The following is a 19,726-nucleotide window of genomic DNA, read 5'->3' on the forward strand; positions in this document are numbered from 1 at the left end:
ATAATTGACACATGTATACTTCTAGAAATAGAAGATACCTTATTGAATCTTTCACCAAAATGACTGAGCACAGACTCTACAATTGAATTTTTTTCAAAATCTCCCTTGACAGAAACAGAAAGCTTCTGCTCAAACTCCTGAAGCACTTGGAAGTTATGAAGCACCAATTGTTCCATCTGCTCCGAAATCACATAAGGATGAATGGTACCAGCCAAAGTGACTATAGATCCATCACAACCAACAAAATAGTTGTCCAATAATTCCTGTGACAGAATTCTAATAAGTAACAACATCCTTGTGAAAAGGCCAATACTGCTTAGAAGCAAGTTTTTGCACCTTAGATTTCTTTAAAGTTGGGATAAATTCTTCAATGACACCAAGGATCCTATTTGCTACAGCTTTGACATTTTGACAAGAGTTCAAATGGGTAGATTCTACAGTTCTGAGCAACAGAGACTCTTCAATCAACATTGCGTCCAGATTATCAAACAGTTGCTGCAATATTACCAACATAAGACTTAGCAGAAGCTTTACAGAAAATAGAACAAGCAAAAACAAAACATATACCTTCTGTTGCCACAAGCTGTTAAAGGTGGCATGTTGACTTTTAGCAAATACACAACATCCATTTGCTTTTCCAAAAGAATCCGTGCAACGCGAAAATGAACTTTCCAGAGCAGTGGCATATTTGTGCAAGGTGTTTAATTGTCTCGCAAAATCATAGGCAGCTTCTCTTTGCATTTGTAGTATAGTTAAAAGATGGCTAAGATAAGAAACTGACCGGCTAACCTGCATAAATTATTAAAACAAATAAAATTTTATCGTAAGCTATTTTTAATCCCCCTTTTCTTCATTGCCTAAAGCTTAACCTTCCAGGCAAGAAGGCAATAATTAAAATGGCTGCACAATTGCAGCAAATGAAGCAGATAAATAAGATGTGATTTATCCTTAATATTCAAAAGTAGAGGTATAAACAAGCATGCAAAGAACCAGGTTTCTACCGAGCGGCATTGATAGCCACAAATTCTACCTGTTCAGATGTAAAATCTTGATGATGTTTCAGGCGAATCTGTTGAAGAACCTGCACTGCAGCCAAGCTTTTGAAGTAAAACTCATTAACTGTTTTCCATTCAGAATCCAGATTTTCCTTCGGCAAACATTTTTCCACATTAGAAGCAACATCAGCAACTCCATTAGGTAGCCTAGTTCGTGCCATCAACAAATGCTTTGCATCATATGAGGGCTGAAGGAATAACCAGCTTGAAGGATTTGATATCTACCAAATGCCAGTACAACCAATTTAGGATGAATCATGAAATTTAAACAACAATGCACAAAAACTACAAAAGTAAAATCAGGCATCAGTTACCTCCATAATTTCAAACTTGTGTCTATGTAGCCCAGTGCTTTCTAACAGCTTTAGAAGTTCAGACAACGCCCTCTTCTTCCCTTGACTTCTGTTAACATCCATCCAAAGGTCACCACAATCCATAGTCGTTCTACCTATTTTTTCAAGTGTGTGCCACAAATCATTCCACTCATCCTGGAAAGATAAACATGCAATTTGGGTGAAGGAGAACTGCCTTGTGACACCTGCAATGTCTTCAAAAATTAATTTCTTAAGAATTTCATCTGATAATGTCTCCTGAACACATTTTATTTAAATGAAACTGTAAAGGAAAGAAGTAAGAGCAAAAAGAAGAAAACCTTCAGAATTGATAAAATGTAATTCAGTTATCTTCTCAAGGTGCAAGTTTTGAAGGGTGTCATTTACTTTCTTGCCCCAGTTGGTGTACCACAGAGACCTAGATCAGAGAAATGACCTCAATGTTAAGGAAGTTTTCTTGATGAAGAAATAGATGAATACAAAGAGCCAAAATGGAAAACTGTAAAAGCAATTGAACCTGTATTCATCACTAAACTGTGTCAGATTTAAAACAGAATTTAACATCCTAATGCTCTCAGAGGTATCGTTGAGTAGCTTTGGGCTTTGCATTGAAACAATTTTCAATCCTTTCTGTCCTGCCTCTTCATTAAGAATAAGCATAATAGGGTGCTGCAACATATCCTGTCCAACACATTAAAAGCAACTGAAAATGTTTCTCCAAAAATAGTTATATAAGCCTGAACCAAGAACACTGAATGAAAATCCTCTATAACTGCCAAGGGGTTGCAACTTACACTGTACTTCTGTATTAGTTTCTGGATCTTCTGCCGAGGCTTTCTCAAGTGATCAAAGGACAACTGATTCTCAAAACGATCCCACCGACACAACTTCAGAAGGTCTTTCAGTTCAGTCTCTATTCTTTTTCTATTAGCTTCTATCAACTCCATTACACTGAGGAAGGTACAGATATGATAAGCAACAAAACAAGTATACAAATTCTCAGACCAGGGCTTGGGTATTATGGATGGCAATAGTAGAAAGTAACTCACAGCGGTAAAAACTGCACGTAGAATCCAAATATGTTGTACAAAATTTTGATATTTTCCTCTTGCCAAGGGCTGCATTAAAGTTTTGAAACAAAATGCTTACAATGAGAACATATCAGAGAAAATTGAAAAGCTAAAATTGCAACATGGCCTGATTATGATGAAAATGCCAAGCCACTAAAAGAAGCAAAATAAGGAAATTATATGCAGTGTAAATATAAATAATCCTCCAAAAAATTGTTATAAATAGTAACTAATATGAAATGTATCATAACAGATGCAAAAACAGTAAAGATGTCCAATCTCCAGCATGACTGACCTTGAATATATTCCAAGACTTCTACCACTAATTATTTGTCCCAGGAATGCAAAAAGAAGTTGAAGGCGCTTCCTGAATTCACCTATGCTTGATGTTTGAATGAACTCCTCCAAACTGCAAATGTTATTTGTGTTAGACTCCAGCTCTTGCAAAATGAAAATTTACAAATAATAGAAGTCAAAACATGCCTTGCAATTGTAGACTGATCATGTCCGGCAGAATCAGAGGAATGCCTTGGATGAAGAACAGAGTAAAGCGGAAACCATAACTGCAATGAAAATAGTCACAAACAAATATTAAATAAAAATCTTTAAAAAATTTAGTGATTTAAAAATAAAAAGATTTTTGAAGTTTTACTTTTTTTAGTTTTTCCCATTTTTTCTGAATTTATCACATATAAGAAAATATTTTGTGCAGTGTGGCGCTTTCTCAACATCCCATGTCAGCTTTTTTGTAACATGCAAATGGTTGGCCCATCGAATATGAAAATTTGCAACTTTAGGGGGCCAAACTAAACAAAAAAAAAAAAAAATTTGCGGACTAAGTCAACCTTTAACCCAAAATTATGTTGTGAAAACGGGATTCAGCTAAAAGATAAAACAGCTTCTTAAATATGGCCAATTAGTATGAATATAACACTAATGAGTTTAAATATCCTTCAATGTTCTGAGCATAATAAATAATGCATCAGATTATACACTATAGGAATAATTGGCTTCAACTTTTCATGAGGGAATTATCAAAGCATCCAGAAGAACAGACACCGGATTTTCTTTTTTTTCTGTTTTTTTTTTTTTTGGGTGCCAGGGGGGAGTAGAGAACAAAGAGGGAGGGAAGGGGGTCTACTAGAGCGAGTGTGACTGCACATATGTGTATATGTGCACATCTGTAAACATCTAGCTGAATATCTCAATTTTTTTTCTCATTCAAATTTATTTGTAGTCCACAGATCAAAAATATATACAATTCATACCTTCGCAGCATTTACATCACATTGGTCGTGAACCTCATCAAGCAACACAGGCCAACAGTCAAACTCCATTTTTTGCCACGAGCACACCAAAGAAATAAGGGGTTCAAGTTGTTCTACCAAGTTAAAAACAACAGAAAATGGATAAATAAATCACAAATCCAAAAAAATGATTTCTAAGACTTGGCGCATTAAATACATACCAGAGAGAGAAAATTTTGATCCATTTTCCAGTAAAATCCGGGTCCTGTTAAGCAGAAACTGCAATCCTGATAGAGCCTTCGCAAACAAGATGAATTCAGCCATCAAAAGGAGATACTAAGGTCTTCAAGCAACATGTCTATCACATTATATACATTTCCCTCCACCAACCCCCCCACTCACCCCACCACTTTATTTTCATAATAAATGCCACAAACATGCAACTGGGAACACATTTAAAAGATCCAAGAAAGCCTTTTAACAAGGCTGGGTGGGGGATATGAAAACCTTCTTTTCACCTTCGGACAAAATCATAAGTATTTTACTGCAAGCTTAACCTTTACATAAAAAATAAACAACCAGCACAAATAGCTCAACACGCAGCATTGTTATTTCTCCTACCTTAGCTAAAGGGGTGCACAGTGGAATAGCCAATAGCATTTCAATCACATCCAGGACTTTTTGTAGACCAGGGTGATCTTCCCATTCACTTAAAAGAGTGAGAACTCGCTTCTTAAGAGTAATGAGTAACTCCACCATTTCGGCCATTATGTTAGTATTTGAATCCTATGCGAAGGGAAAAGGAAACAAAATAAATACAGTTGAAAATGCTTTGAGCTGGAAATAGGAATACAGAACTGATGTCATAATAGTAAGATGCACTGGTTTATAAAACCTTGTAAAAATTATATTTGCAAGCAGCTTTATGAGATGAAGGAAACTTCTCTTCATACTCCCACCAGAGTCGAAGTAGATGCTCCGGCACAAGTTTGGCATCCAAAGTGGAAGAAAATAGACCTCCAAAACCTGCAAATAAGAAGCAAGATAAGGTTAGCGTTTCTCCAAACAACAAAAAACAAAATATTAACTGTAAACCACACCTTTGATCATTCCAACTCCCAAAGTGTAAGAGCCACTGAAGGAATGCAATCTGTCCACATCAGTGATTTGAAAAGATCCAGGCTGGACAGAAGAAAATAGAGGTACATGGCAAAAAGTTCACATGAGAAAACTCAAAAATCAACATAAAGCCAAAAACGCACTAATACAAGGAGAAGAAAGATAATCATGATGGACATCCATCTTATGGGAGTAAAAAATTAGAATTACAACTACAAGATTATACATAGATCAAACTTTAAGAGGAATGAAAAGAAACCAAAGTAATAGCTTATGGGGAGAGGGGAGCAGAGAGAACACTTTCTACATAACAAAATTAACAACATTTTTTCCATAACTCTTAAAGGAGTTAATGCAATTTGGAACATTGAATATGAACTAAAAAGTCATTTCCGACATTCTATTAATGTATTTCAGTACACTCTCAGGAGAACTTACAGTGAGGACAAGATTGCTGGACCCAAACAATTGATTGTGTATATGGATCATGTTAATCAGAATAGATTCTTCCATTAGGCTCCATTCATCCTGTAAATTTTCATTTCTCTCTCCCTCTTCCATCTGAATCAACAGGCCATTAACATTATTATAAGATAAAAGATGAAGGGGAAAAAAACAAATAGATGGTCATAACAGCATAGGAGCCTTACTATTTCAGTGGATTCTTCATCAGACAGCAATTGTTGCCATTCAGTGAAGTTGTCACTTGAAAGCATCTTGCCCAAAGCTGATATATCCACTTCCATCACATTTTCAATTCTAAATGCCCTAGGTCTGAACTTAAAAGATTGACCATGAAGGTCTTCTTGATTCTTCCCTTGAATTTTCATATGCATCCAAATGGTTGCAAATCCAGAGAAGATTTTGTCCAATAGCTGATTGACAATACATAATGAAGCATCAGCATGACGTCATGTACTGGTGCAAATGATCAACCAAAGGACTTACCATAAAAGATGCATCATCCATCAACTTTGAAGTAGCCACCGAATGTGCAATACGAATAAGAACGTTATTATAAAGAGCAGCTTTCAGTTGCAAAACAGATCCCTATTTCAGATATGAAACCATGTCAGGCATGATAATGGAAAAATACAATTAAAGTGTCAAAACAGGAAGCGCAAGTACTTTTTCAGTTTTGACATCACTGGAAATGGTAACCAACTTTTCCAACAAGCTCAACTCTCTTTCAGAGAATTTTGTAATACAAGGCATGTCAAGGGAAGAAAACATTGGCAGCCTCCTGTCATTGACAGAAACTAACTTAGATGGGCAGCCCCTTGGGAACCTCATAAACGAGTGGATCAACTCCTGCAAGGAACTTCAAATCAGCCAAGAAAGCTAATAAACAAGACTGAGAAACAAAGCACCCAAAGAATAAACAAATGGATACATCACCGTTACTCTATCCATATTGTCCTCCTGGATTCTGTCAAGATATTTTTTCCGCAACACACTTGACAGAACAAGTGATAAGCCCAGCTTCATTTCATATACAGCCACTTGAATTGGCTGGGCTACATCAATATACTCGGAATATTCATTTGACAAATGATCAATGAAACAGCTGGCTGTCTCCTGAAAAAATCAATCAGACAATAACAAATAAGTATGGTAAAGCTACCTACTGCATTCAATGGGAATATAATCAAACTATGTCTAAAGATTTTTACCTGCCAGTTGCACACTTTGTCAACAATCTGTTGCAACTCCATGCCTTCAGTATCTTTTACCAAACTCGTAGAAGAATCAACAAGTACAAGAAACTCATCACATTCTTTTCTCAGTGCTTTGAATTTTGCAGGATCAGGGCGGAAAACAATCTGAATAAAAAACAATTCCACAAATGAATATATAGAAAAGAGCAAAATAAATATAAAAACCCGAGAAAATAAGTAAAAAAATTCAGACCTTCCTTAGCAGCTTCCTACGTTCAATTTCAAGCTTTTCTAATGCTTGGGACATCCTGCTATCAGTTTCTTTCGATGAAGACCATCCGGCCAAATAATTGCATTCTTGCCGCACCTATAAAAGAATAAGAGTTAAGCCCCAGACTAAAAAATTAATAGTTGCTCAATTCTGATAAAACTTATTTTATACGACAAGTGATTAGGAATTTTTCACCAAATTCAAAAAATATTTTGAAAACAAAGTTTCTAATGGCAGTAGCTTACAAGGGAAAAAAAAAAAAACTAAAAGAAATCAACAAGGAATATCAAAAGTTGAGAGTTTTAGGTATCCAGAAAGAAAAGATCATTAGGTTTGGCCTTTCGGGACATTCTTAAATGAAAACGTAGGCATCCAACCCAGGAAAAAGATAGTATTTAAAATGTTTCATTGCTTTATGATGCCTAAACTGATCAATAGACGTGTTTACACATAAATAAATCTTAATCTGGATACCATAGTTCATATTTGAACATGTTATTGTGATCCAACATCACTGTAAGATTTGTGAGAGCTAACAAGTTGAAACAGAACTAAATACCGCATAACCTTTCAAAGATAGATCAAGATACCTACCTTCATCTCAAGTTTAGAAGAAACAATCTTTTCTTCTAAATGGGACAATTTCCATGAATATTTTTTGGCAGGATCCATACTATCACATCTAAGCAAGAGTTCAAAACGTAATCCTCCAATATGCATCCAAGCAATACCAAGATCCCAGTACGATTCTATAAGAAAGGACGTCAATGTTAATCCAAAATGACTACTTTCAGAATTGAACTCAAAAGACAACAATGAATAGTCACCAGTAGATGAGCCATTAAGATATAGTCCTTTGAGCAGTGGATCAATGTGTAAAGGGATCAACGACTGCAGACATTGATGACTTGATGATGCAATAAGCAAGCTTACAAGCTCTATACTTTTGTCCTGTCAATAAAAGAAGACGCAGCGCTCAGAAATGGAAATTTATGATACATTTAATGAATAGGAAGTGCCTAAGAAAAAAAGTTAAAATCTGTAACATGCTTAAAATTTTTCAAAACAGCACAGAAGTTTCCCACATCTGTAACATGCCTAAGTAAATCATACCGTCACACTGTCTGAAGATGAACAGAGAATAGACTTGATGGCAGCAAACTTCTCAGCATCAAATGATTTTTTATGTGAATAAATAATCTGGAACATAATGACATCAAGATTTGAGCATTCACGTTGAGATCAAAGGAAATGAATAATAAAACAAAAGTAAGCTACCTGTTGGAAAAGAGAGCGAGCAGCAGAAAAAAGAAAGTTATATGTATCCGTCCTTGGGGATGAAATTTGCGAGAGAACACATGAAGAAACCTTAAGCTTCATAGAAAGCACAGAAAAGTCCTTGATATCATGTGTACTTTGCCTAAAATAAAATGGAAAAAACGTGAGAATGGAAGTCAAAATAACATAATCTTCAAGATTACTTTTGAATCTAAACCTATGGAAAGTAAGCTGATAGTAATTTGCTGATAAATGGAATCCTACTTGCCAGGTTAGTTTAAAAAGGAAGTTTAGCTACGCAAAATACCACAATAACAGTCAAAAACATCTAAACACAGAATATAGCCTCAAATCATAATGGAAATCATAAACAATGAGAGGACAGGAGCAAACAGTTAAGAGAAGAGAGAATTTCCCATCCACTTTATATTTTACACTGAAATGTTGTAAGTTGAATGAAATCTCTACAACAGAATTAAATTTTCCAGGCACCATTCTATGCATATTATAAAGATTCTAAACAGGTTGAGAGTGAAATTAGTTATCTTACAATATTTTGGCAACGCTAGCTGTTCTCACAGGCTGAAAAAGTGCATTTGGTAGCGGAACATCATAACCATCAATTACTGAGAAATTCTGGAATAAGAAGCAAATCATGAATTTTGAAAGGCATCCATGAAATAAAAGCACAGAGCTTTCTGATGAACATACCATGACAGGATCAGTGAACTGGCTCCACAGGAATGAATGCCACCAAAACCACATCTCTAGTATAAAACTAGAAACTTTTGCATGCACTATAATATAAGGATAGAGAGCATTAAGCTTCCTGATAAGAAAAACAGACAAAGATGTAGACAAAACCATACTGACCTGCATCCACTGATGTCCATGCATCAATTAACCATAACAGCTTTTGATGTGGTACAAAAGATTGCGGAGGCCTTGTTGAATAAGTCAGGGAATGTTTAATGTTAGATTCCAAAAGGCTAGACAGATCAACTAAACCCTTCTGCCATTAAGGAAGACCAGAAGTTAGGTGTGCCTCTTCATGCTCTTTAAATAAAATGGTAAAGCAGGAAAAAATTACCATTCAAGGAAAAAATGAAGTATGAAGAAAAAAGTTGTCCACTTACTCGTTGTAGGTCCCCACTATCAACAAACATGAGCAATGATAGCTCTTGAAGTAGCTCCATATCTAGGAAACAACTAGCACAGTCAACTATCGGATGTATATCCAGCCAACTGTCAAAACCAGACCTTGAACACAACATTTCAGAACCAAAATCACATGTAGTAGAGTTTGCCCCAAAAATAACTTCACCAGTCCCATATTTGCTCAACAATTTGCATTTCTCATGTTCAAACCGTTTCAAAAGCATCTGGATACAGAAAGTTCAAATCCACAAGTGTCAGATAGTAATGCCAAATGATTAAATAAAAAAAAAGGGCCTGAATAATAAAGAAACAAAAATAATACGTGAACAGGAAACAACCTGATACACCTCCCCCATTTGATGAAAAACATGGATTTCATCTTCATCACGTTTACCCATAATAAAGGATGACATGCAAATGCCTAAAGAAAGAAGACAAAAGAAAAATTGAGATGGATGAAGATATAAACTTTTAAGTGCTGAAGGAGCAAGACAAAACACAAATTCCACATTGACACCATATGCTGATTACACATGCAAAGTAACAGAGGACACAATTGGGCAAGTATGCCTATGTAGGGCTCACAGTCACTACAACAGCACAACTAAATTAGAGAAATAAGGATTTATGTCTGTGGTAGAATTTTTTGTAAGACTTATCAATCAGGTATGGTTTGTTTCAACTGACTAGAAAAATGAAATCACCACTGCATCTTACTAACCAAAGCCTTAAAGACTCATGACTTAGCCGATTAGATAAGATTCATAGCAAGAGTCATCAGTGAACAAGTAATTGTAGTTTGACTCCAAGAAAATGCAGAAGCTAAACCCTAAGATAAAGGGATTGCATAACTAGAATGGCTATGAAGTATCCAACATTAATGGACACCACAAACAACATAAAAATACTATCTTAAGGTACTGAAGTTCTTATTTAGAAAAGCATGATGTTAGCAGGTACAGCTTTAACAATATTAGACAACTCAAAAACCTATCTCCATGCAACAAGCAACAACAGAAGGAATATTAAAATGAAGGAAAACTCTGTGTGTGTTGAAAAGTTTTCCAACTCTACCTTCCAATGCAATGAAGCGAAGTTCAGGATCAACAGACACAACAATCTCAATAGGAATCTCGTTTGCTGCCATATCAGATAAGTCCAACAAATCACAAACCCAAGTCATGATAAAGCAAGAAAAAGAATTTCCACAAAGATACCAGCATAGGAAGCAATACCCTTCGTGCATAATTTTCCCTTTGTTGGCCAAACTAGCTCACAAAACTGTAAAAGCTGACGCTGTTGATAATACAATTTGGGAGATGGGGGCAGTATTGGGTGGCCCCCATGAACCCATAGCAGTGATCTCTCCCAATCGAATCGCAACGATAAAGGTTGAGCAAGATTCTTAGTTTCCTATGCAGCACGTTGCCAAAATAATTTACCCCTCAATTACATCAAAGGTAATAAAGTAGCAATTCTATAATTAAATAATGAAATAATAAATATGTGAAAAGTTGCAAGATGACTGTTCAGGAGGCTAACCAGCATATTCTTAACTGCAGTAGGGCAAAATTCCTTCAGCTTTTCAGCATCTTTTAATAATGAACGCCCAGATACCAGCAAGCCCTCAAGCTGCCATGAGATAAGAGCTTCCCAAAACAGTATATGATCTTCAAGGAGATTGGTGTAAAAATCATATAACAAATCAAAAGAAGTAGACCCAACAAGCATTCTTAAGACTTCCTCCTCCAAACTGCGAAGAGCTTCCAGAAAAGGTATGAAACAATGTGACTCATCTGTGTATTTATGCCTACTTTCAGCATTCCATTGTTGATAACTAAGTCTGAGTAGGCCCACACAGCGAACAGCGTCATACAGGAGCTTACTTGATGAATTTGACAAATGGTCTGATGAAGTTAAATTAAATAATTCCAGAGAAAGCATAGCGGTTGGATGCAAGTTCGTATTTACTTGATTAAGTAATATAAGCTCTTGACGACAGTGAATTATATAGGTCCAAATCGGATGCCTCCTTTCCTGTTCAAGTGAAGTTAAAAAAGATTCGAAAAACTGACCATATGGCTCCAATTGAAAACTAAACCAGCTAAACCACTGAAGATACAGCTGAAAATCATCTTCTGTTGCCTGTTCAATTACCCAGTTTGCAGCGAACAACATCATCTTATCTACAACATTTAAGTTAAATTCCTTTTTGTCATCAGAATCTGAAGTCAATCTTTTAGAAACATGAGGATAGAGAATCCTATGTAACATCTTAGAGTTCAATAGATATGTTTGCTTGCATCCAAACCTATGTAACATGTCCTCAACAGGACAGATACCAATTGCAAGTTCATGTGATGCATAGTGTGCTCCCAAGAACTCCAAATATGAGCAATTCTGCTTGACCAAGGCCCCTTTTGAATACCATGTAAAATCTCTCAAAGTTAACGGTATTGGCCACCCTCCAGGTAAACAAAGAGAAGACTCCAGTGATGAATTGGATGCATGCAATTCAGTCACCGACAAATAAGCATTCTTCGCATGATTGACAATGTTAATCCCTTCAGCCTCGCCAAAAGATGAAAGATAGGTATGCTCCCAACTTATTTGGAGGCTCCATAGCACCTGATTACCATTCATGAGAAGGTGCTGAAATAATTGAACCCACCGTGCAAGCTCAAGATAAGTGATGCGTACATTAAGACATAAACCTTCAATCCTAGCATAGGCATGTGCTTTCGCCATTGAGTCAACTAACTTAACGCCAGGAATGCCTGCAAGAACAAGAAATCTCTGCACATCTTTCATTTCTAGCTCCTCAGAACTATATCCACTTCCTTCCTCAAAAATCCAATACGGATCCATCATGAATATTTCAACACCTCTGTTTCGCATCGCTCGAGATACTTCACCGAAGCTTGGGTTTACGGTGAGAAACATCCGAAAATTAGAGTGTGGGCGGAGAACAACAGGTTTTCCATCAACAAACCCACACTCATTTACAGTAATTGTTCCATCTGGTTCCACCAAAGAGTTTATTCTATCAAGAACCTGACAGAAAAAACCCAGAAAACCTATTAGTTAATGAACAAGACAGTAACAAAAATATTACAAGATTTTAGATCATATGACAAAATCTGCATACCGTAGGATTACAAAGATTTGCATTCTCAAGAACAATCCATTCTCCATTCTCTATAGCCTTTATCAATAATCCTGTAACCCATTCAAACTTAACAGAAGACGGCCTTTTCATGTGCTCTTGCAATTTCAATATGGTTTTCATGGTTCTTTCCAGATCCTCTCTTGCCCATGAAATAGGCAAAACATTTTTTTCTAAATCGGACTTCAGCTGTTCAATAATTTCAATCAATGAAGAAAGAGACTTGTAAAAGCCATCCGAAACCTCAGAGCACAAAAAAGAACATGGCACCAAGTCAGAATTAACATCAGAAAAAAAAGCAAGCCATCTGGCAATTAAATCCTTTCTGTCATGTAAGAATGTCTTCATGGAGGTCTCCAATAACATACTGCTATACTCATTAACAAAACGACCAACTTGAGCAACAACCAAGCGAAAATCACGAAGGGCATTATATTGCTCAAAACATCCAAGCAGTTCAGAAATGTCAGTTGCTGATGACAGATTTAATTCATGTAGTACATTGCCAGTAAGCTCAGCCAGCAACCTTATCAATGAGGTTTTTCCAGATGATGGTGGGCCAATCAAGATACACAACCATCCTCGCTGTACACAATGTGCAGCAGCTTCTAAATTGCAACGAACACTGGGCAGAACTTTCAGCTGACTAGAATTACTCGATGGCTGTGAAAATTTTCTTTTAATAGCAGCACTCCCAACAATCAAGTAATCAGGATTTAGCTGCACTCTTGGGAAAGGATTTATAGATGGTTTAACCCCAAAAACCTGTTCATACAGCTGCATAACTTGTCTGCGATCAGCTGCAGTACGCATTCTTTGAACATAGATAAGATTGATGAAGCTACCAACTGGTGTACCTAAAATTATTTATCATGAGACCTCAGTAAGCGCTTTTTTGTTAAAAACAAAACCCCTCAGTAAACATCAGTTGAAAATTAGCTATTAAAAGAAAACATAATACAAATTACACCTTGTAGGATCTGGCATGACCGAAGCACATCACGCAGATTAAACTCCCAAGGTGATCCATTCTGAGCAAACTTGTGATGCAACATGGTATCCTCATGTAACCGTTTATTAAATGAGATCAAATTTGAAAGTACCGGGCATGGAATTGATGGATAAAGTGAGCTGCAGATGAAAAGGTAGTCCTCCTCAACTAACTCATCAATATATACCTGAAATGGCAGAATGTTACATGGTCAGATCATCATTCATCAACCAGGTATTCTTAAGTGTACTTTAGGATCAGTGGAAGCAGATGAACAAACCTTAGTGAAACGATTAAGAAAAGACCTCGGTAGCCCCTTCCTCCCACCACCTTGAGAAGAAGGATTCTGACAAGCGAAAACTCGGAAGGATGCCGGGCAACTAAAAGTACGACCAAGTTCTGGAATAAAAACCTCAGCTCGATGATCCAATATTGCATTTAAACCCTAATGAACAATGATAGTGCGCTTAATTGACATACTTTTACTGTTTATTTTAATTAATTTTGGACATGAAATATAAAATTAACAGCTTTCTTTCTCCTGAAAGGACTTGCACGAGCTGGCTATTTAAATAAACAACTCTACTGTAACAAAGCTTGGCAACCATACCTCTAAGACAGATTGTGGAGCAAGATTAAGTTCATCCAGCAAAACCCAACAACCCTCCTTCAAAGCCTACACAGACAGAGAGATATTGAGTACTTCCACGTATAATAAAAATAAAAAAGCTTTAAACCTCAAAGCTGTATTACCTGCAATAAAATTCCATCAGACCAAGCAAACTTCATTCCTTCATCACTCTCGACAGGCAAGTCAGACCCCAGCAAATCCATCATGTCAGTCTGCACCAGATGCCCAATTAGATCTACTCGAATACACCATAAGAGTAAGAATTAAAAACATTTAAAATAATAATGGAAAAATTACCAACCTGCTCAGATAAGTTTATGCGAACTACTTTATGCCCCGAAAATTTTCCTAATGCAACTATCAAACTTGTCTTCCCAACCCCTGGACTACCTTCCAATAGAACTGAGAAGTATAGGAACAATTTTAACAGATAAGTAAGAAGATATCATTGAAATCAAAATAACAACAGCCAACTAATGTGTTGAATAGGGGTGTGTCTGAATATGTATCAGACATAGGTGTTGATGCAGGTACCTTACAGAAAACAAATCTAGGAAACCTAGCATGCAACTTATAGTGACATACCTGGCTTTGAAAGTTGCATGGCCCTCAACATTCGTAAAGCATTTTTCCGTGTAGTAGGTGCCAAAAACTCAAATCCCCCTGCTTCAATCTTTTCAGAACCTAGACACACAAAAAGTTGTGTAACCCGTTGACACTAGGGTAAGGATAAAAGGCCAAACAGTTTTGTGTAATACAACTGCATATTGAAAATGAGTCCAAGATTATTCTTTTTTCCAGTCCTCAATACGTAGCTTCGGTACTCAAATCATGGAAAAAAAGAGTCTGACAAAACTCGACTACATAATAAGGTCTAGTATACTGAAGTTTTATCTCCAACCTAAGCCCTTGTTTTGTTGCTACCCTCAATTTCCTTAACTGAGTTTAGAACAAGCACAATTACAACAGCCATAATGTCACAGAACCCATTCTAAATTTGGACTTCCAGAATTAAAAAAAAGCATTCGGTACAAGTACAATGTTTTCGATTAACTTGAAAGAAGAGAGAAAAAGAAACAACAAATTATAACTAAAATGCTGCACTATTTAGATTGAATAAGTAATCACCTTTTTCAATATAAAAGGGATCAATACCAAAGACATCATTGTGTAGCATGCTATCTGTGTTAACTTCTGTAGGTGCTCCTATATCACCCCAACCATAGTTCTCCATTTTTGACAATTTTGAGTACAATAAATTCTTATCGTCCAGCTGCAGAACAAGAAGTCCAAGCACCATTAATCACTAGGAAACTAAAGTTAAAAACAAACATTAAACAACAGCTTTTGAGCAACCAATGAATATCAGAAAGCAAAGCAAGAAATATAACAGCATAAAATATGAAATGTATAATCCCTTCTGAACATACAGACTATTGGGAAAAAGTAACATCATAAATTATGGAATGTATAATTCAACAAACTATTGGGAAAAACAATTGGCATCAATTTGACATGAAAAGTGAGAAAAACACAATTCTATCATTTTCTTTACCATTCAGACACAGCTCCTATTATAGATGCAATACTTCTACTAAACTTGCTTGTATTTTACAATATAACTAGAGAAAGTATTTCTTCTCTTCTTCAGAAGAGCTAACTTTTAATTAAGGCTTGACATATAGAGAATTTTTGCAGAATTTGTGATTCAATTTTTGTTCCTTTTTCTTTATCATGTACATGCTTTCTCTCATTACCCCAAGTGCACTTCCAGATACGTCATGGAAAAGGAACACACAGATGGCAAGCTTTATTCTACTTCTGTTGATACATGCACCCTTTTCCATTAATTGCAATTCTCAATACAATCAACCCACATTCTAACATAGCCATAATCCCCTCAATCTCTCTAACTTCAAGCCTTAACCCACCATAAAACCTTAGTAGACAAGCTTTATTCTAGTTCAGCAGATACACGAACCCCTTTACATTAATTGGAAATCTGAATCCAATCAAACACATATCCCACATAACCAAAAACCCCTCAAACTCAAATTTCAAATGGTAAGAAGCTTTCCTGCACCAGTAATTTAAGTCATGACATATGCAACAGTCATTAGAAGGGAATACATGTAAACTTGTTTCTCTTGCAATGATTCAAGGTAATAGCTTTAAGAAATAAACAAAAGGACAGATTAGTAAAATCCAATAAACACTGGTATTAAGTACTTATGAAGAGTTAACAAGAAAAGATGCCTGAGTTTCAGTTCATTTAATGAACTTTAATGCCAAGCTAAAGATGCCTGAGTTTCAGTTTATTTAATGAACTTTAATGCCAAGCTAACTGAATTTGGTAGTGCTAAAGCCAGCCACTACCATTGTTAGTTGTGGTTGAGAACCATAAAAGCTTACAAACTAACCATAAATCATTGGTACGCTTCTTTAACAACAAAAAACAATAAGAAGAAGAAGACCACATTACCTGTAACAGCTCTAAAAGAAAAGACAAGCATCTTTCCCTCAATTTACAACAATCCTTTTTAGAAAGACCAGTCCCTGAAAATAAAAATAAAGAATAATAAGAGGCAAATATAATGACAAGGATCATTGGTAACATAGAAGACATATAACAGGATTAACAAAGTGTCAAAACAACTAAGAAAATACAGGAAAACAAATGCTAAGAGTAGGTCAATGTTTACCACAAAGGCTAGTCATAATCTAAATAGAAAAAGCATTTTGTGCGAAGTTGTCTGTTTCAGTACTAGCAACAAATTCATGTCACATTCTGCGCATCAAGCAGAAGAAGGAATTACAATAACTAATTGTTACTGGAAGTGTATACCTAAACTCAATCCATCAAGCAAAACAAGGAAGGCGCCATGAATAAACGCATGCTCTGGTCCCAATTTAGACATATTAACAAATGCTATCCAAGATAGAAGATCTCTGACAGTGAGGAACCTCCCAATTTGCAATTGATTAAACCACTGTAAGGTACAAGAAATGAATTAGATCAGTGAATTAGATTGATTCAGCACATATCAAACACAATGTAAATTTTTTTTTTTTTTTGGACCACCACCAGCCAAGATGATTAAAATTGAAATAAGGAAAAACTAAATTCCATAGGACAAAGAAATACTACGATCATATCCAGTGGCAGTCTCAAAAGGAAAAAAGAGTCAGCATAAAAGAAGAGAACAAGGAAAAGAGCAACTAAAAAAGAACATATTCTAATATCACAAGCATGATAAGGGTAAGCCAGCCCCAACACACAGAATGGATGAACAGTAAGGCAAAGCATTATAAGTTAGAAAGTGTGAGGAAGGGGATTTCTGAATATCATAATTAATCAGAGAGATAATTCTCCAAGCTTTATGATGAAAAAACATGGGAAAGATACTTCAACCTTGCGAAGTTAATTGCGTTATAGTTATCTATAGGCATGGTCAGAAGCCAAAAATAAAGAATTATATCAGAGCATACCTCGTAGAAGTTGACCATAGGGTTAACAATATACGACAGTTCAAAGCGGGATAATCTGCAATATAAATAAAATATTATTACAACATTTCAATGATCTTAGTCGACAACATCTTTTCTTGAAAGCTTCCATACCTATTCAAAGCAATACTCTTAAGCTCGATCAAATCGTTGACAGATGGAACCCATATCTCAGTAAACCTATTACGAAGGGCAGGAGATAATTCCTTTTTACCATAGTCACCACCAGGATTCATAGTTGCAAGAACTAAGAAGTTTTCATGAGCTGTAATATTCTCTAGGACGTTTCCTCCTTTCTCAGCCAAAGACTGCACAGAAAATACAAAACAAGTTGTAAGGGTGGAAGTTGCAACTAAAGAACAATATACTCCAAGCAAATAGCTAAAAGAAAATATCATATAATCAGATATTTAGAAACACCCTGCCTAAACTATTCTATGAAATGGCAATACCAGCTGGAGAACAGTTCAACTCAACATGCAGAAGTATAAAAGCACCAGGATATCTAATATTTTTTAACTAGCTGACTTGAAATACACTGCAAAGCCCAAAATCTTCAAACAAGAATCGTTTACCAGTTTCCTTTCGGGCTCCAACACACTATTCAACCTTTCCAGCACACTATCATCAGCCAAAGAAATTTCATCAACAAGAAATAAGTCACCAGACTTCATAGACTGAACAAGAGGCCCATCTTGCCACATAAAAATTGTCTGCCATTTACGATTAAGCTGATCAAGCTCCTGTTTAACCTCCTCTAAACTATCAATATCTTGCAAAGTAACAACAGAATTTGAAAGAAGCCCTTGTCTGTATTTTCTGCTAACTACATTCAGCTGATTAAGGGTTGATGAAGCATGATTAATATCTGAAGAAATATCCTGCACCCGAACATATTTGAGAAGCTTGTCATTATCTTACAGGAAATAAAAATAAGCTAAGAAACCCACAGACTATTTCCAACCAAAACAAACTAACCAACTCTTCAGGAAAATTAATAAGGGCCTTCAATGGCTTCAATCGTTCAATCACATGTTTGTATTCTGAGGACAACCTAGATCTATCTCGAATTGGATAGAAACCCTGTTAAACATTGCATTAGAATCTCAAAGGGAATTTAAATTTCCAACTATAACAATAGCTTGTGAGAAAGAAAGCAAACAAACCCCAAGAAAATCAGACGTTTCAGTATACTGGTGACAATTCAAAATGTGTAAATTTAACCCCAAGGCAATACTCAGTAACTGGCACACTGTAGTCTTCCCACCACCAGTTTCACCAACAAGGAGCACTGGCTCACGGAACTTATAGCAACGTCTAACGAGGAAGTACAATCTTCTCATGCTTGTAGTTAAGATAACACTGCAATGAATGAGATCCTTAGAATTAAAATGAAATTGAACAGAAATTAGCAGAACCAAGATCAAATAAAACAGGTTATCACTCCTTACTTCCCAAAACTCTCCGGAACAGGCTCCTCACCAAGCAACTCCTAGAAGAAAAAAGAACAGCAAAATGTGAATTAGATGCTAGAACCTTTTAAACAGCAAGCAGAGAATTATTGACCCAATCAAGATATTATTCCCATTACTGCAAATAAAACAGAAATGGAGACACAGAAACCCATAAAGAAATTCTCAGGTGCAAATGCTTGAAAGAAAAATGCTTCGTCAGGTATGATAATCTTTATACAAGTTAGCAAGCACTAACCTTGCAAACCCATAGACTCTAGTTATTATAGCCAGACTAAATGCATTAAAAAAATTTTACCAGTGCATACTGATCTATTTAACCAGATTTACTGGATCTGGTTGAAATGATTCATGGTGGATATTCAAAAAGAAAGATAAACAGTAACTTCCAGCATAAATCAACAAATTAAAGAGAAAAAAAAACTATGAACAGTAGTAACAATAAGAGGTAATGTTCAGCCATCAAGAATTTCAAGAGCAGCATATGGAAAATGACAAATTGTGAATTGGCCAAGCACATTTAAAAAAAAAAAATTGGGAATGTAATGCACACGTCAACTGCATGCAAAACACACAAAATTAACAAACAATAAATCTCCCTCAAAATGCTTGATAGGTCACACATACAATGTAACTGCATATCTGTACCCATTATGCATCAACATGAAATCCCAAACTAGCATGTAGTCCATAAATGGTAAATCCATGAAAAGAGCATGAAAACAGCAATGTAAAACAAATAAATAAATAAATAAAATAATATCAAACTTT

General features: G+C 35.9%; 1 protein-coding gene across 3 annotated transcripts in view; it reads right to left on the reverse strand.

Annotated features, from left to right (window-relative positions):
- The window catches only part of LOC108473245 (midasin), a 33,652-nt gene that overhangs the window by 4,833 nt on the left and 9,093 nt on the right, over positions 1-19,726 (reverse strand). Inside the window, exons 18-68 of one of the 3 annotated variants that reach the window (XM_017774763.2) lie at positions 18,935-18,975; positions 18,650-18,845; positions 18,462-18,566; positions 18,059-18,364; positions 17,598-17,791; positions 17,466-17,520; positions 16,822-16,966; positions 16,459-16,532; positions 15,105-15,249; positions 14,562-14,660; positions 14,278-14,378; positions 14,099-14,188; positions 13,956-14,021; positions 13,626-13,790; positions 13,325-13,532; positions 12,337-13,211; positions 10,731-12,242; positions 10,424-10,601; positions 10,263-10,328; positions 9,527-9,609; positions 9,167-9,412; positions 8,904-9,042; positions 8,742-8,827; positions 8,581-8,666; positions 8,031-8,172; positions 7,866-7,952; positions 7,580-7,703; positions 7,347-7,501; positions 6,735-6,848; positions 6,497-6,646; positions 6,222-6,401; positions 5,952-6,134; positions 5,772-5,873; positions 5,474-5,698; positions 5,262-5,384; positions 4,805-4,886; positions 4,600-4,730; positions 4,326-4,490; positions 3,926-4,001; positions 3,726-3,838; positions 2,941-3,020; positions 2,753-2,866; positions 2,437-2,505; positions 2,182-2,338; positions 1,905-2,068; positions 1,708-1,805; positions 1,370-1,602; positions 1,031-1,276; positions 568-789; positions 337-495; positions 39-263 (exon numbers count right to left, since the gene is read on the reverse strand). In XM_017774763.2, the coding sequence (XP_017630252.1) occupies positions 39-263; positions 337-495; positions 568-789; positions 1,031-1,276; positions 1,370-1,602; positions 1,708-1,805; positions 1,905-2,068; positions 2,182-2,338; positions 2,437-2,505; positions 2,753-2,866; positions 2,941-3,020; positions 3,726-3,838; positions 3,926-4,001; positions 4,326-4,490; positions 4,600-4,730; positions 4,805-4,886; positions 5,262-5,384; positions 5,474-5,698; positions 5,772-5,873; positions 5,952-6,134; positions 6,222-6,401; positions 6,497-6,646; positions 6,735-6,848; positions 7,347-7,501; positions 7,580-7,703; positions 7,866-7,952; positions 8,031-8,172; positions 8,581-8,666; positions 8,742-8,827; positions 8,904-9,042; positions 9,167-9,412; positions 9,527-9,609; positions 10,263-10,328; positions 10,424-10,601; positions 10,731-12,242; positions 12,337-13,211; positions 13,325-13,532; positions 13,626-13,790; positions 13,956-14,021; positions 14,099-14,188; positions 14,278-14,378; positions 14,562-14,660; positions 15,105-15,249; positions 16,459-16,532; positions 16,822-16,966; positions 17,466-17,520; positions 17,598-17,791; positions 18,059-18,364; positions 18,462-18,566; positions 18,650-18,845; positions 18,935-18,975 (9,180 nt within the window). Of the gene's footprint in view, positions 1-38; positions 264-336; positions 496-567; positions 790-1,030; positions 1,277-1,369; positions 1,603-1,707; positions 1,806-1,904; positions 2,069-2,181; positions 2,339-2,436; positions 2,506-2,752; positions 2,867-2,940; positions 3,021-3,725; positions 3,839-3,925; positions 4,002-4,325; positions 4,491-4,599; positions 4,731-4,804; positions 4,887-5,261; positions 5,385-5,473; positions 5,699-5,771; positions 5,874-5,951; positions 6,135-6,221; positions 6,402-6,496; positions 6,647-6,734; positions 6,849-7,346; positions 7,502-7,579; positions 7,704-7,865; positions 7,953-8,030; positions 8,173-8,580; positions 8,828-8,903; positions 9,043-9,166; positions 9,413-9,526; positions 9,610-10,262; positions 10,329-10,423; positions 10,602-10,730; positions 12,243-12,336; positions 13,212-13,324; positions 13,533-13,625; positions 13,791-13,955; positions 14,022-14,098; positions 14,189-14,277; positions 14,379-14,561; positions 14,661-15,104; positions 15,250-16,458; positions 16,533-16,821; positions 16,967-17,465; positions 17,521-17,597; positions 17,792-18,058; positions 18,365-18,461; positions 18,567-18,649; positions 18,846-18,934; positions 18,976-19,726 lie in introns of all 3 variants that reach the window. The other 2 variants (XM_053020614.1, XM_053020615.1) reach the window with 2 other exon arrangements.

This window comes from Gossypium arboreum, chromosome 10 (genome assembly GCF_025698485.1).
Source record: "Gossypium arboreum isolate Shixiya-1 chromosome 10, ASM2569848v2, whole genome shotgun sequence".
NCBI lineage: Eukaryota > Viridiplantae > Streptophyta > Magnoliopsida > Malvales > Malvaceae > Gossypium > Gossypium arboreum.